Raw genomic sequence first — 16,107 nt, 5'->3', positions numbered from 1 at the left:
ACCAGCCTCCAGAACTGTACCCATCACTGAGTCCCACAAATCCTGATGTATGACCGTTAATGGAATTCAGTTTTTTAAGTACAGCTGTAGCCCCCTAAGTGTTGCTCCTGTTCTAACCATATTCAGCCTCTTAAATTCCCTTTATGGAATGTGAACCTAGTTCCTGTCTTTTTCTGGATTGTGCAGTCTGAGCCAGGGTCAGCACTGAGCTGGTAACTTGGTGTGAATTTTCCTTTGTAATAGAAGCTGGAAATGCCTCTTGTAGTTGAATCTGTGTAAAATTCACTCCATTCTTCTTGTTGATTGTTTAGACAGTTGGGTCCTTTTTTTAAAAAAGTTGTTTATTTGAACTGCTACCAGTGAGATTTTGCAGTTCTTTTTCAAGATGGATGATCTTCACATCAAGATCAGGGCACAGACACAATGAAATTTTCTGTGACCAGATGCAGACCTCCTCTGTAATCTTCAATCCACTTGAAACTTCAATAGATATTGTGCTTAGCTAGATTTTTCTATGACATAAAGGTGCTTTTTAAGAATGCCAAAAATCTGCCTTTTTGGGTAATAGGTTTGTTGCACACGTGTCGGATGCTAAGCAATGTATTGATACTTATCTTTAAATACACATGCTAGGGGTTATCTATTCAAAACAGAAAGCAAACTGAGTTTAACAGTTATTTCAGAATTCTGTCTGTAATGATATTGAGTATGTCTTGAAGTGTGTTACGTGGAAGAATTGCACGATACTTTTGGGAGTATGAGAGAAATATGTGAGGGGAGGTAAAAGGAGCTGAAAAATGTGTTGTGCTGATGGGAAGGGTACAACTCCTGAGCTTGAACTAAAAGGTTCTCTGATATATATGTGATATCTTTACAGTCTGTTTCCTGGCAACAAATATGACCTCTAACAAACAGAAATTGAAAATGTATGTAATTGCGGAACAATTATAGATCAATAAAAGAAAATATTTTTATTTTTAAGCAATGGCATTTCATTTTCAGGATTATTTCTGCAGTGAAGGTGTTGTGATAAGTTGTGTAACTTTTTTTTTTCTCTCATTTTCTTGTTCTGCCTGATCTATTTTTAGGTTCAGAGCTTTATGCGGGGCTGGTTATGTAGAAGAAAATGGAAAACTATTGTTCAAGATTACATTTGTTCTCCTCATGCAGAAAGCATGAGGAAAAGGAATCAGATAGTTTTCAACATGGTGGAGGCTGAATCTGAGTATGTGCATCAGCTTTATGTGCTTGTGAACTGTTTCCTGAGGCCACTCAGGATGGCTGCAAGCTCAAAGAAGCCGCCCATCAGCCATGATGATGTCAGCAGCATTTTCCTCAACAGGTACAGGGGCTTTCCTTTGGGTTTTTTGAGGTTTTTTTATTTCGTTTTTTTTGAGTTTCTGTGACTGCTTCTTCCCATTTTGGTTCAGTTCACGCTAGTGAGGTTTGGCCCTTGTTTTCTGGCTCTAAAAGGCAAAGATGCTGTTGGTGATGCCGTTTGAAACCAGCAAGATCTCTTTACGTTCTAACATTTTATGTCTTCCTCTGTTAGAGGAAAAAAAGGACAAACTGTACCTCTTGGGGCACTTCTCATAATTTTCTGTCACCTTTCCTGTTTCTTTTTCTTTTAAGAGAGCAAACTTTGACTTACTGGCCTCATATGATCCTGATAAAACTCTGAAGATGAGTGTATCAAATTTTCGATTTTCTGTTGTCCTGCCTAGGGAGTCTCCTTCCGTCTCACTTGTCTTTTCATATCCTACAAAAAAAGAATTGTTCTTTCTTTAAGCATCCAAGTACTATTGTAATCAGCATGTACAAATAAGCCAGCAGGCATCTCACATTGGATATGGGATAGGGATTGCAACCAGGTCTACCCCGAACTTCTAAGAAATAGAACATGTTCCTTTAGTTATGAGGCAGGTTTCCTTTTCACTGTTAGCATATGCTTTCTACAGCAAATACTATGTGTTTTTTAGAAGTACTAAACTAAAATTTTTAAATAAAAGGAAGCACTTATTTTCATAACAATAACTTTCTTCTGTTTTTTTTCTAGCAAAGTGCAAAATGTACTACTAACCAGGAAGAGATGTTTCTCTGTGAATTATTAATCAGAAAATAAAACCAAAATTGTCTTTTTGTTTGTTTAAATACTTGTTTTTCAGTGAAACAATCATGTTTCTTCATGAGATATTTCACCAAGGCTTAAAAGCAAGAATAGCTAACTGGCCTACCTTAATTCTAGGTAAGTTACTTTATTTTCTCTAGGGGTATACATTTTGTATTTATTTTTTTTAAATTCAATAAGGACTTTAAAAAAAAAATAAAAAAGATGACTTTTTAAAAGGGAATGCATTTGCAGAATTAAAACCACAGGATCTGGTGTAGTGAGAGTCCTGTGTGGGCAGTAATGATCTGTATATGAGGATTCCTCTGCCCTAAGCATTGACTAGACTTGGGCCCCTTATTTTTTGGTGATGTATCTGACTATTAGCTAATCAGAATAGCCATGGTTTGACATGTGAAAGAGCCACATTTAATGTTTCTAAAATGTCAGTGTATTGGACACAGAACTTATTGTAATTCACTTCCATAGAAAGTAGTACTTCCTTTAAAAATATATTTCCAGAGATGGGTAGTTGGGAAAAAAAAGCATTTCTCTGCTTTTTCTAGCTGACTTATTTGACATTCTGCTGCCAATGCTGAACATATATCAAGAATTTGTTCGGAATCATCAATATAGCCTACAAATACTGGCAAACTGTAAGCAAAACAGAGATTTTGACAAACTCTTGAAGCAATATGAAGCCAACCCAGCATGTGAGGGGCGAATGCTGGAAACTTTCCTTACTTACCCCATGTTTCAGGTAGTCTCTGTGTATTTTTTGTGTATATTGTTTTTGGTTTTACTTTTTGGTTGTTTCATTTGGTGTTACTGACATTATAATAGATTGAAGGTTCCTCTTGCTTAACTAAAAATACTCTCCTGCAAATTAGTTTAAATTTATTTTGTTATTATACCAAAACTTTGCCTGTAGAGGTCTTTTCTCCAAATATACTGGTTTATCTTTATACAGAATCTTATGTAGGCTGGAGGGGAGTGTGAGACAAAGAAAATTGCTGAGAAACAATTCTTTGACTTATCCCTTCTGATAAAGTCCAAAGACGGATGATACATCTCATATAGCAAATCAGAGCAGCCACAAGCATTTTACCAGGAATACATTTGCAACTTTCCCCTCACTTTGTTCTCCAGTGACTTGGTCTGTGGAAAATGAAAAATATATTGCAAAAGTTGTGAAAACTTTACTTATCTTTCTGGGGTTTTTTTTGTGGTCTGTCTGGATTAATATTTGCAGCTGTTTTAGGATTTATGTGAAGCAGTGGTCTGATAATTTTGTGTCTGTTTCGTTTAACCTAGTGTTTTACTCATCAGGAGAATAGTGAACCCCCTCAGTTTGTTCAGTTTTTGGCAAAACAAATTAGGTACATTTAAGGGACATCAGTGACTCTTAAGTTAGTACCAGTTATTCATATTAGCCTAAGGAGTCATTAGCACCTGCAACAATGCTTTTCTAATCTTTGAATTGGTATCTTTTAAAGTTTTTGGGATTTCCTTTGGTTGAGCTGAAACAATGTCATGAGAGGGAGAGAGGGGATCCTGTTCAGATGTGTTGGGTGATGTCATTGCTAATGACTTTTCACTTAGGCACCATGTTGTGTCTCCTTCTCCGAAATAACTTCTATCAGACATGTTCTGGTTATAAAGCTCTGAAGGGTCCTCGTGCTACCCCGTAGCCTTTAATAGTCAAATACTGCATATTTTTCAGTGAAGAATTTTGTCCAGTGTGAATTTTACCTAAATACAGACAGGTCAGCTGGCACTTTCAATGTCACAATAAAATTAGATGCACATATCCTATTAAAATTGAGGGAAGGTATGTCTACATTTACTGATTTTATACCTTACTTGTTTCAAGATTCCTAGATATATTATAACACTTCATGAACTTCTGGCTCACACACCACATGAACATGTTGAGCGAAAAAGCCTTGAATTTGCTAAATCTAAACTAGAAGAACTTTCAAGGTAAGATTTTTCTACATTATGTCTGATAATTTTGAATCAAAGGTTTTGCAGTGAAAAACTTATTTTCTTTGTTTTGATTTGGTTTTGTTCCCTTAAAAAAAAGTATGTATTTTAAAGAAAACTATCAAAATCAAAGCATAAGATAATGAAAAATAACAAAAATATCTTAATTTAATATTTTATCTCTTTTCTTTTTCTTTTTTTTTTTTTTTTGGCTAGCATAAATATACAGGTTTTGGTTAGGGGAGAACAGAATCAGTATAGAAACCACCTACCCCTGGGTTATGAACAAAGTAGTTTTCCTTACATAGAGAAATAATTTTTTGTTTCATAGTTTAAAGAAAAATGACATTTTCAGTATTCTGGGTCTTGAAAAGTACCAAGTTCTCAACCTGTGCTATAGTTTTTGTGCATTAATGTAATAACTAATTTTCACATATGCTTCAAATAATGCCAGATAATCAGGAATTACAGATGTATTTTGAGAACTGATGCTCCCTGCAAAATGAAGCTCTTCCCTGAACCCTGCAGACTGTTCTCAGATGTTCCTCTCATCAGCCTAGTGGGAAATGTGGTTCTCATCCCTGGGAAACAAAGTTTTCTGCTGTGAACAAAGAAACCCTGAGTGAACTCTGAGATATAAATCTTGTTTGTCTGGATTTTTCACCAAATATGTGCTTGGAGAATATTTGGTTGTAAAAGATACGCACAAGTCAGCTTTGGATTGGCTTCATCTCATAAGTCAGAGTTCATTGCTGATCTGACTAACTCATCACTGAACATTCAGAATTGAAGGCTGATTGATTGTTCTCGGCTCATAAACTGTATAGACTGTAAATATGAAATTTTGTGACTCATTTCCATCTCATCAGTGTAGTTCTGAGGGAGGAGTAGCTTCCAAACAGTGCAGTCCAGCCCAGTTCAGGAAAAAATTATGTATCATGCCTTTTTTGTTGTGTCCAACAGGGTGATGCATGATGAGGTGAGTGACACGGAGAATATCCGGAAGAATCTGGCCATAGAGAGAACCATAGTAGAAGGCTGTGACATACTACTGGACACCAGCCAAACTTTTATACGCCAAGGTAAGGCATTCTTCTTTAAATCTCTCTATATTATCATGGAAAAACTGCATTAAAGCCAGCAGGGTTCATGTTGCCATCATCAGCCAGGTCACCACACTGGGCACAGCCAGCATCCTAAACCTGCTCGTGATCCGTGTAGGGTAGGCCACAAAATGACCTGAAATCAGATCATTTTGGGCTGTAGTTGGACAATTCTGTGCTGTTTTCTTCAGAAGCCTTGGAAAACAGCAGCACATTAGTAAAGCCCCCATGGAACACTGCCATACATTCTGCCTGGACTGTGGTTGTCAAATGGATGGAGGGAAACACTGTTTTCCTTTCTGTCTATTGATGGAACTTTTGAAAACCCTTTCTACCAAAACTAGTTATTGCAGAGGTGGGATTTGTTGTAAAGTTTCACAAAACTGTGATAAAATAACTTTTCCATTTAAAGTAAGTGTCACTTTTTACCAGGAACTGCAAACTGGTTACAGTTCCTATTTGGTGGGGTTTACTTTACTGCTTAATTTTCTTCCATTTATACAATAATTTACTTCTGGATCTCTTAAAACAATTTGGTGGATTTGTACACAGTAAATACAGAACTGTAGCATACGATTTCAACTGGGTTTTGTTCCTTAGTGCTGAAAAGCATTAAGTATAGTCAGGAAAGATTAGGAATATAATTTAGGTGCATCCCTGTATTAAACCTTTTCCAGATAACCTCAGCAGAACATTTGGTATTTAATGGTATCACAGTTGGTGATTAATAGGCTTTGTATATATTCTGAAATGCATCTTGTACTGTTTCTGTAGTTATGTGGCCACACTACGAAACTTTCTATAGTAACTACCAATATTGTTCTCGCAACAGTCACTATTAATTTACCTGTTTCTTCATTAAATATGTGCATTTGTTACCTGTGAGGTATTTTAAGAGTTATGAATATGGCTTTGAGGAAAATACCAAGTTGTTGCATCCACAGCCAAAAAATTATAGGGCTGTGATTACCCTAGATTGACTTGTACCATGCAATTTAATTAAATTTTAGATTTTTTTTCAAGATTATTACAATATTTTATATTTATATATTTATTAGATTTTCCTCCTTAAGACTGATAATATTTTCTCTGTGTACCCACTGTTTCATCAATAGAACTTACAGTTTTTTCTGTGAGAGTAAGTCTGAACAAGGTTACTGTTGGAGTGTTAGACCCAGGCAAAACCCATAGTTTCAGTAAAGTAAATTCAGATTTATTTCTAGGCATACAGTCAAAGGACAGTGGACAAGAGTGTATGTTACAGAAGAGTGCATCAGTTTATCTTGTGGAACACCCACTGCCTGTGATTCTGTGTAAGTGCAGAAAGCTGAATAGAGCCCATGGCAGTAGGGTCACCTTGGTAGAGATGTCCATCTCCTCTAATTTCCATTAGCCTTCTGTTCTTTGTATTGATCAGTGTAGATGGGTTCAAGAAACCTCTTTTTCAGCTTAAAAAACGAGAGAGGTGCCTTTACCTTTGTTTAGGCTTTTTCAATGGATGTTAATTACAGCTTTGCCTATGTCATATACTTTACTTCTTTAAGAAGGGGCTGATTCTGTTGAGTTTTACAAGTTGAGACCATAGGAACTATCTCTGGCAGTGCTTTGCACTGTAGCCTATGGATTCTCCTTCAAGTTTCTTGGGGTCTGATTCTCCCTATCGCTTACTTAGATGAAGATTTTATTGTCAGGCACACAGACAATTAAGGTAAATTTTCTTTAAGATCCCTTCTAGTCTCTGCTGCTCAAAGTAGCATCAGCTGGAGCAGGTTGCTCTGTGCCGTATCCAGTCAGGATTTGGGTTTTTCCATGGATGTAGACTCCACAGCCTCTCTGAATGAACAACCTCTCCCAGTGTTTGACCACCTGAATGGTAAAAACAAACAACAAAAGAAGTAACAAACCCCCCAAACTCCAAAATGGAGAAAGCCAAACTGGGTTGCTAAATCAGGCAGCCTGAATGTAGCTAAAATTTTTTCTATTCCTCGGATTGGACAAAGCCTGACAGTGTGACTACTCTGTCAGCACAGAAGTACTGAAAGTGCTTAGGCCTGTAGCTGAATAAAAGATTACACTGTTGTCCAAACTATACTGTTAATGAATGTCCTAAAATTAGCTTCACTTGTTCATTGCAACTGTACATTGGCCAATTGTGACCATTTTTTTCCTTAAGAGGAAATCTGTAGAATGCCCAGTGAGCCAATGCCCAGTTTCCTTAATCACAAAAGCTTGATGGGAATGCACAAGGTCCTTCCTTGATGTCAGCCCTGCAGTATGTACAGGAGATGTGTTTCTCTCTGTAAATATAAAATAGAGAAAATGCAGTCTCTCTTTCCTCCTTTTAAAAAGTTTATTTTGTTTTGCCTTATTAAAAAATAATATTTCACCTCTGTCTAAGAACATCATTTAACCTTCAGTGCATTATAGCAGAGCAAAATATGTTAGTCCTGGAAGCATTCTAATGAAACTAAAAATAAATAAAATAAAAGTTACCTGTGAAGTTAAGTCTGTAAGCATATAATATTTATAGATACTACTATTCTAATAAGCAAAGCAGAAATTGAATGTACAGGTTGAATATTTCTACCCTAAAGGTATAGATAGAATTTTAGGAGGAAAATGACACAGAGAGCTTTGTACTGGGAATTGTTTGAGCAATTTTGAAGTTTATAACATATTTGTTGGCCTTGCAATGTCCCTTTGGATCTGAGGGACCAAATGAGAATCACAGATTCAACCAGGTTGGAAAAGACCTCCAGGATCATCAAGTCCAACCCATGACCCATTTCCACCCTGCCAATTAGACTATGGCACTGAGTGCCACATCCAGTCTCTTCTTAAAAACCTCCAGGGATAGTGACTCCACCACCTCCCTGGGCAGCCCATTCCAATGGCCAATCACTGTCTCTGTAAAGAATTTCTTTCTAATGTCCAACCTAACCTTCCCCTGGCACAGTTTAAGACTGTACCCTCTTCTCCTACTGCTGGTTGCCTGGGAGAAGAGACCAACCCCCACCTGGCTACAACCTCCTTTCAGGGAGTTGTAGAGAGTGAGGAGGTCTCCCCTGAGCCTCCTCTTCTCCAGGCTGAACAGCCCCAGCTCCCTCAGCCTCTCCTCAGAGGACTTGTGCTCGAGTCCCTTCACCAGCCTTGTTGCTCTTCTCTGGACCTGCTCCAGCACTCAATGTCTTCCTGAACTGAGCGCGGCCCCAGAATCTGGATCACAGCATTCCAGGTGTTGGTCTCACCAGTGCTGAGCTACAGGGAAGAATCACTTCTCCTGGTCCTGCTGGCAGCACTGTTCCTGAAATACCAAGCAGCGATCGCCCATGTCCGGCCCTTACGCATGCTCGCCACTGGCAACGAACCTGCGGGATCATGATTGCAGTGCGGAGAGCAAGCCACGTCATGTCAATAAAGGCACAACTCCTCGGAGGTGCCTTATATATTCTGCCTGGCCGCCTCCAGCCACTTCTGTCCTCCGGACCTTTGGTGAGCTACTGCTGGTTGTTGAGTGGCCTAAAGTGAGCAGGCACCCAAGGATTGCATTGGCATATATACGAGCTATGCACCACTGAATCAGGACACACCATCTGCGTCCATCTTGGCCTCCGGTCCTCTGCAGCATACCGACTCCAGGATCACTTAGCCTCGAGGCTCAGGCTTCACACGCCCCCCCCTCTCGTCCAGTTCATCAATAAAGATATTAAACAAAACTGGGCCCAGCACTGATCCCTGGGGGACACCACTGGTGACCGGCCACCAACTGGATGCAGCCCCGTTCACCACCACTCTCTGGGCCCGGCCCTCCAGCCAGTTCCTAACCCAGCACAGAGTGCCCCTGTCCAAGCCATGGGCTGCAGCTTTTCCAGGAGTGTGCTGTGGGAGACGGTGTCAAAGGCTTTGCTGAAGTCCAGGTAGACACATCCACAGCCTTCCCCTCATCCAGCAGGCAGGTCACCTGATCATAAAAGGAGATCAGGTTGGTCAGACAGGACCTGCCCGTCCTAAACCCATCCTGGCTGGGTCTGATCCCATGTCCATCCTGTAGGTGCCGCATGGTCACACTCGGGATGATCTGCTCCATAACCTTGCCAGGCACTGAGGTCAGGCTGACAGGCCTGTTGTTTCCTGCATCATCCTTCAGGCCCTTCTTGTGGATGGGCATCATGTTAGCCAGCTTCCAATCATCTGGGACCTCCTCAGTGAGCCAGGACTGTTGGTAAATGATGAAGAGTGGCTTGGTGAGCTCTTCCACCAGCTCCCTCATCACTCTAGGATGGATCCCATCTGGTCCCATAGACTTGTGAGGATCCAAGTGGCTCAGCAGGTCACTAACTTCTTCCTCCTGGATAACAGGAGGGCTGATCTGCTTCCTGTCTCTGTCTACCAGCCCAGGAAGCCACTTGTCCTGAGGACAACCTGTCTTCTTGTTGAAAACTGAGACAAAGGAAGTGTTAAGTATCTCAGCCTTATCCTTGTCTTCAGTAACTATGTTCTCCTCCATGTCCAACAAAGAACAGAGGTTTTCCTTGCCCCTCCTTTTGCTATTGATGTATTCACAAAAACACTTTTTGTTGTCCTTAACAGAAGTGGCCAGATAAGGTTCAAACTGTGCTTTCACCTCTCTAATTTTCTTTCTACATGACCTAACTACATTCCTAAACGCTTTATGAATAGCCAGGCCTTTTTTCCAAAGGCAATAGACTCTGTTTTTCCCAAGTTTCCTGCATAATCTCCCTGTTCAGCCAGGCAGGTCGTCTTCCCCACCGGCTCGCCTTTTGGCACATTGGGACAGCCTGCTCCTCTGCCTTCAAGATTTCTTTCTTGAAGTATATCTATCCTTCCTGAACCCCTTTGTTTTTAAGGGCTGTTTCCCAAGGTAACCTCTGAACCAGCCTCCTGAATAGGCCAAAGTCTACCCTCCAGAAGTTCAGGGCAGAGGCTTTGTTGACGCCCATCCTTACTTCACCGAGTATTGAAATCTCTATCATTTCGTGGTCACTGTACCCCAGATGGCGTCCAACCACCACATCTCCCACCAGCCCCTCTCTGTTTGTGAGCAGCAGGTCTAGCAGGGCCCCACCTCTGGTAGGTTAATTTACCAGCTGGAGCAGGAAATTATCCTCTATACACTCTAGGAATCTCCTAGACTGCCTCTTCTCCCCTGTGCTGAGTTTCCAGCAGACATACGGCAGGTTAAAGTCACCCACGAGAACAAGGGCTGGTGATTTTGAAACCTCTGCCAGCTACTTGTAGAATAATTCTTCATCCTGGTTGTGTGGTCTATAACAGACTCCCACCAGGATGTCAGCCTTGTTGGCCTTCCCCCTTCTGATCCACAGGCACTCAACCTTATTGTTGCTGACTTCCAGTTCTACAGAGTCAAGAGACTCTCTAACATACAGAGCCACCCCCTCCACCTCTCCTACCTTGTCTATCCCTTCTGAAGAGCTTGTAGCCACCCATGGCAGCACTCCAGTCAGGTGAATCATCCCACCACGTTTCCGTGATGGCAACTACAGCACAGCTTTCCTGCTGCACAATGGCTTCCAGCTCCTACTGTTTGTTACCCATGCTGTGTGCATTGGTGTACATGCACTTCAGCTGGGCTGCTGATTTCACTTCTAACTCTGGCTTTCACCCTTAGGCTCATCTGTGGAGAGCCTGGTTTCAACCCCTTCCCCCTTCAAACCTAGTTTAAAGCCCTCTTGATCAGCCCTGACAACTTATATGCTATGGCTTTTTTGTCCTTGCTAGATAGATGAAGCCCACCTGACTCTAGCAGGCTTGGTAGCATAAATTTTGCCCTATGATCAAAAAACCCAGAATTCTGCTTGTGGCACCAATCCTTTAGCCACCTATTGATAAGATGGGTTTTCCTACTCCTCTCCTCGTTCATCCCTGCTACTGCAGGAATTGAAGCAAACGCCACCTGTGCTCCTGTCCCATCAATAAATTGACTCAAAGCCTTAAAGTCCTTTTTTTAATTGCCCTGGTACCTCTTTTATTGATCTCATCACTGCCAACCTGCACTACCAACAGTGGGTAATAATCAGAGGGCTGAATTAGCTCGGAAGGTCTCTTGCTAATATCTGTCACCCTGGCTCGAGAAAGGAAGCAGACTTCCCTGTGGGATGGGTCTGCTCGGCATACAGGACCCTCAGTTTCCCTGAGAAGGGAATCACCAACTACAACTACTTTTTTTCTTAATAGCTGTGGTTGTGATCCATCTAGTAGATGGGGTGCAACTGGGAGACCCTCCAGACAGATTTTTGAGTGTCATCTGCCTGACTCTCTGGGTCCAGGGCCTCATACCTGTTCTTTAAGGCCACCTGGGGAGGTGATGGGGGTCGGGAGGGGATTCTTTTAAGTCTCTGACCAGGGACCTGTTTCCATTCCCCCCCACCTACTTGGTCTGTTCCATCTACCTGATGACAAGAGAGGCAGGGCTTCTCTAAGCTCGATGTAATGTTGCATAGTCACCATTCATTCCCACACATGGAAATTATCTCCTTTCTCTCTCTCACAGCTGAGGCAGGTAGGATGTTTTGCCCAGGAGAAATGCACAACAACCAATAAGTATTTATGGAGTTTGGTGAGAATTTAAGTGAACCTAAAACATTCCAAATTCTTTTGCACAGTTCTAGCACAACTTTACTCCACTGTTTTGTTGCAGTGACATGAATCATGTTGTACATGTTCAGTTTAAGTGTGAAATGGCTGTCAGAGAATGCTGTTCTGTGGCAGATTTACTGCTGTGTATTTTCCTGTGTCAGTAGAAGTTTATATATCAATAACTTAAGGTTAATGAAATATATAAAGGGAAATAGGTGTAGAAAAATATAGATAAGTAGCAGCTTTATCAGTTACCTCAATTTCTCTGTTTGGTAGTTTAAGAACTTTGAGCAAAATAATTCTTTTGACAGTGTAAAGAATTACTAATCTAATATTTCATGGATGGTTCTTTCAGGCTGGCATTGTGTCAAGTTTGAGCTTTGACACATGTCTTCTTGCCTCCAGAAGAGGCAGGTCAAAGACCTCCTCCCTTTGTCCCATGAGTTCTTTGGTGCCCTTCTGACCTTACTCCTACCAGGGAGCTGTCAGCTACCTCTTTGTAGCATTAGTTTCCTGCTGGTTTAGCTCTATTAGCTGTCTAATGTTGGAATAAGATGCAGTGTAAGGGTGATAGTGAGGATAGATGTGTGGGAATGATATTAGGAGGTCTCTTGGCTGCCCTGTCTGCTCTCAGCAAGTTGTATGATAGAAATCTCTCCCTTTGATATGTAGAGGAGTTGCACTGCACTACCAAATTTAACTCCAGTTCCAAATTTGGAGGTGATACACATGGTGGTATCAATCTGGAAAAGCTGGTCAGAGACTGAGGTATGAAACAGCAGAGGAGCAGAGCTGTCCCCAGCCTGGAGTACAAATTCAGACTTACATAAGAAGGTTCAATTTAGTCCAGAAGTGTTTTACTGATAACACATTTTAGATGAGCTGTGGAGCACTGAAAATTATGCAGCACAAGATAAGCAGAAGAAATGTGCTTCATTTCCATCTCTCTTGCACACAGGCTCACACACATACAACAAACTCCTTTCCTTCAAAACATATTCTTTCCATTCTCTGTCTCTTTGACTTGTAAGTAACTTGTCTTTTGCAAGTCTAGTAGCTGTCAAAAGTGCTTTTTGCTGCTCAGCTACATTTTCTGATCAATGAGCTATTAGTGTGTTTAATTGCATAATTAGCCCAAGATCTAATCCTGCCATGCACATAAGTATTAGTCATACTTGTTTGAATCTATTTATGATAAAAACCAAAGGGAACTTTTGCAAAAAAAAGATGATTGACTTGTGCTTCAGAGACAGACTGATATACATTGATACTAGAATGAAGAGTTGCATTTATTAACATAATAATATTGAATGCATTAACTTAAACACTACCTACTAAATATTACTTTAATACGGTAAATTTTGCATCTTTATTATCAGGTTCCCTTATCCAAGTCCCTTCAGTTGAGAGGGGAAAGCTTAGTAAAGTTCGCCTGGGCTCATTGTCTTTGAAGAAAGAAGGAGAAAGGCAGTGCTTCTTGTTTACAAAACATTTTTTAATTTGTACTAGAAGTTCAGGAGGAAAACTGCATCTTCTCAAGGTATGGACTTTACAATATGTTTAAGCTACACAATAAAAACACATTTTGGTGAAATGTCAATATTATGTTATTTTATGGCTTTACACTGAGGTTTGCCTGTAAGGTTATAAACAGAAGTGGGGTGATAAACAGTTATTAACTGCTTTGTCCTTTGATTTCAAATAATGGAATTCAGCCAACATTATTACTAACTATAGGATTTTTCTAAACCCAGTTAATTCTAATAAGCTGGGGTTAGGAATAAGGCATTGATGTATCATATGAAGCAGTGAATAAATTCAGTGTATGTAGCACTGAATATAAGTCAGTTTTCAGTGCATAAATCAGCCAGTACAATCCTGCAGAATTGCCAAAGAACATTTTCAAGAACTCTAATAAAATTAGTTTTAAAAGTCAGTTCTGTTTCCTGGACAGCACATTCTTTTAAACTGAAATGTCATCTAAGAACAATCTAGTTATGCTTACTTAGAAACAGGCTTTTATAGGGCTGGCTTGTGGATAAAGAGATGCTGGCAGCTTACAGGGTGGATTATGTTGAATAGAATTTTAATTTGACATTCTGGGAGGTTATTAAGACTGTTTATGGGCTTTCTCTCTTTGCACATCTTAAATAGTTCAAGTACTTTGCAAAATAATTAGACTATAACAGAACCTTTAAAAAACCCTGTATCTATTTCATTTAAATTCAGGAGAAGATGAAATTCTGTTTAACTTTTTTGGAACCTGTGTACAAGTCCATATGTGATGTGAATTACAGTGTGGTAAAAGTGAAAGAAATGTTGTATGTTGTACTACTGGATTAAAAAAAATTATATTTAATCTGTCTGGGTTTAGGTCTTGAAGAAAAAATGTGCATGATGAAATTGATATATCTACCTAAGAACTCTGAGTAATGTAAAATGTTAGAGTAAGTTGTATCAAAGTTTAAAAATAACTGTCATGACAAATGGGAACAAATGACGAAATTTGTGAAAATTGTTCTTTGTTTTCATAGACAGGAGGTGTTCTGTCATTAATAGAGTGCACATTGATTGAGGAGACAGATGCCAGTGATGATGATTGTAAGTTAAATTCAGCTGTTTGTGATAATTATGGTTTCTAGTTTCCAAAAATTGCTACCTTTTTTTTTTGGTTTTTCGTAAGAGCAAATTGATATGTTTTCTCCCTGCATGAAACCAGAGGAATACACTGGTAAACTGATTCAGTACAATGAATGTTTCAATAATGGACATGCTGGCTCAGGTAACGGTTTGTTATGTTATATTTATTTGTGCTGTTGACATCCCACATCGGATTTTCAAGAGGACGGACTGAAGGAATGTGACAAATTATTTGCTGACATTTGTGTATAGCTTCACCCGTAGGATCTTGGAAAGAAAAAAAAAAGCCTCAAAACAAGCAGCAGATAATTGGATTTCTAAAATAAATGGGGGGTTGAATGAAATGGCAGAATTCATGGAAAGCTTTTGTCTTGGACTCCCTACAAGTCTGAACTGCGAGCTTGTTCAAATGGAATAACAAAACACAGGCTCAAGCTGATTTTATTGTTACTCATGTTGGTTTCCATCCTGCAGTTTTTCAGCTTTTGAACTTGAACTGTGGAAGTAGTTTCATTAATTTCAGTGATATTTCTAGTATGCTGAGGGCATATGAGCATAGAAGTGTTAGAAGTAATTTAACCTTATTTGGTATCTTTAGAAAAATGTGTAGCAACTCCACTATTTTTGTATGTGAAAAACAAAATGAGTTTTTGGATCCCCAATTGGACTTGCTCTTTGTCTGGGTGATGTTTTAAAGCAACTTTTGTTTTAAATGAAACCATTTTTTATTTGTCTTGTACTCTGAAGTTTCACATTTTGATTTTTTTTTTCCTCCTCTGGCTGTAAAGCAAAAGGTTCTGGACAGGTGTTTGGGCACCTTGATTTCAAACTTATAGTTGAACCTACGGATGCTCCTCCTTTTACTGTTGTCCTTTTAGCCCCATCACGACAGGAGAAAGCTGCGTGGACAAGTGATATCAGTCAGGTAGTTTAATGCATTCTTTGTCATGTGTGCACTGAGATCTTAGTTTATTCTGTATTTCTGAAAACCATTCCGAGACAGGGATGCTGATTTCTTGAGGGCTCATTTGCTGTGTTCTGTATGAAAACCCCTTAGTGCTGCCTGTTTTCCTCAAAATTCTCTCTTTGCATTTGAGTCACCAGTGAAATGTGTTTCTCAATGACAGAGATGGGATATAAATTACAAAATTGTCCATGTACAAACATAATACTAATGGTAATCATTTTTATGTCTAGGAAGAGCCCATCCAGATATGTATTCTGATTTAAGAAGAAGGATAGTACTGGTTTGTTCATGACTTTCATACAAATCAAAAAACATCTGAGAGTCCTAAGAGTGAAAATTATGCCATATCACATCAATAATGTAGTGAGAAAATGAGATAAACTCTGTTTTCCACCAAAAAGAATACTAACAAACCATTATAAATATTGCTGAGCATTCTGACAGTTTGCAGGAACTGTCCATATTGTAAATGAAGAAAAAAGGTTTTTCAAAATGTTTTAATGTCAGGAATATTTTTTTGTGCGTTTAGTTAAAAACTAATGGCAAAATTTTATCCAAGCCTATTTGGGGAAAGAAGTTGAATGCAATATCTGAACTTTCACCTAAGCAGATCTAAATTAAGGGTATTTTTGTGTGTGTGTGTGCATATGATCAGCAAGTACATAGATCTGTCATAGTCCTGAATT

The 16,107-nt window shown here is 39.5% G+C and overlaps 1 protein-coding gene across 1 annotated transcript in view; it reads left to right on the top strand.

Moving 5' to 3' along the window:
- The window catches only part of RASGRF2 (Ras protein specific guanine nucleotide releasing factor 2), a 129,116-nt gene that overhangs the window by 58,301 nt on the left and 54,708 nt on the right, over positions 1-16,107 (top strand). The window contains exons 6-13 of the mRNA XM_008923065.4: positions 1,089-1,342; positions 2,166-2,245; positions 2,674-2,867; positions 3,981-4,090; positions 5,057-5,175; positions 13,194-13,354; positions 14,349-14,415; positions 15,243-15,379. Coding sequence (XP_008921313.4) covers positions 1,089-1,342; positions 2,166-2,245; positions 2,674-2,867; positions 3,981-4,090; positions 5,057-5,175; positions 13,194-13,354; positions 14,349-14,415; positions 15,243-15,379 — 1,122 coding nt within the window. The remainder of the gene's footprint in view (positions 1-1,088; positions 1,343-2,165; positions 2,246-2,673; positions 2,868-3,980; positions 4,091-5,056; positions 5,176-13,193; positions 13,355-14,348; positions 14,416-15,242; positions 15,380-16,107) is intronic.

The sequence above is a fragment of the Manacus vitellinus genome, unplaced genomic scaffold (genome assembly GCF_001715985.3).
Source record: "Manacus vitellinus isolate BGI_N305 unplaced genomic scaffold, ASM171598v3 scaffold_23_pilon, whole genome shotgun sequence".
In the NCBI taxonomy this organism is placed as follows: Eukaryota; Metazoa; Chordata; class Aves; order Passeriformes; family Pipridae; genus Manacus; species Manacus vitellinus.
Note: the sequence above shows the minus strand (reverse complement) of the source record. Positions and strands in the feature narration are given on the sequence as shown.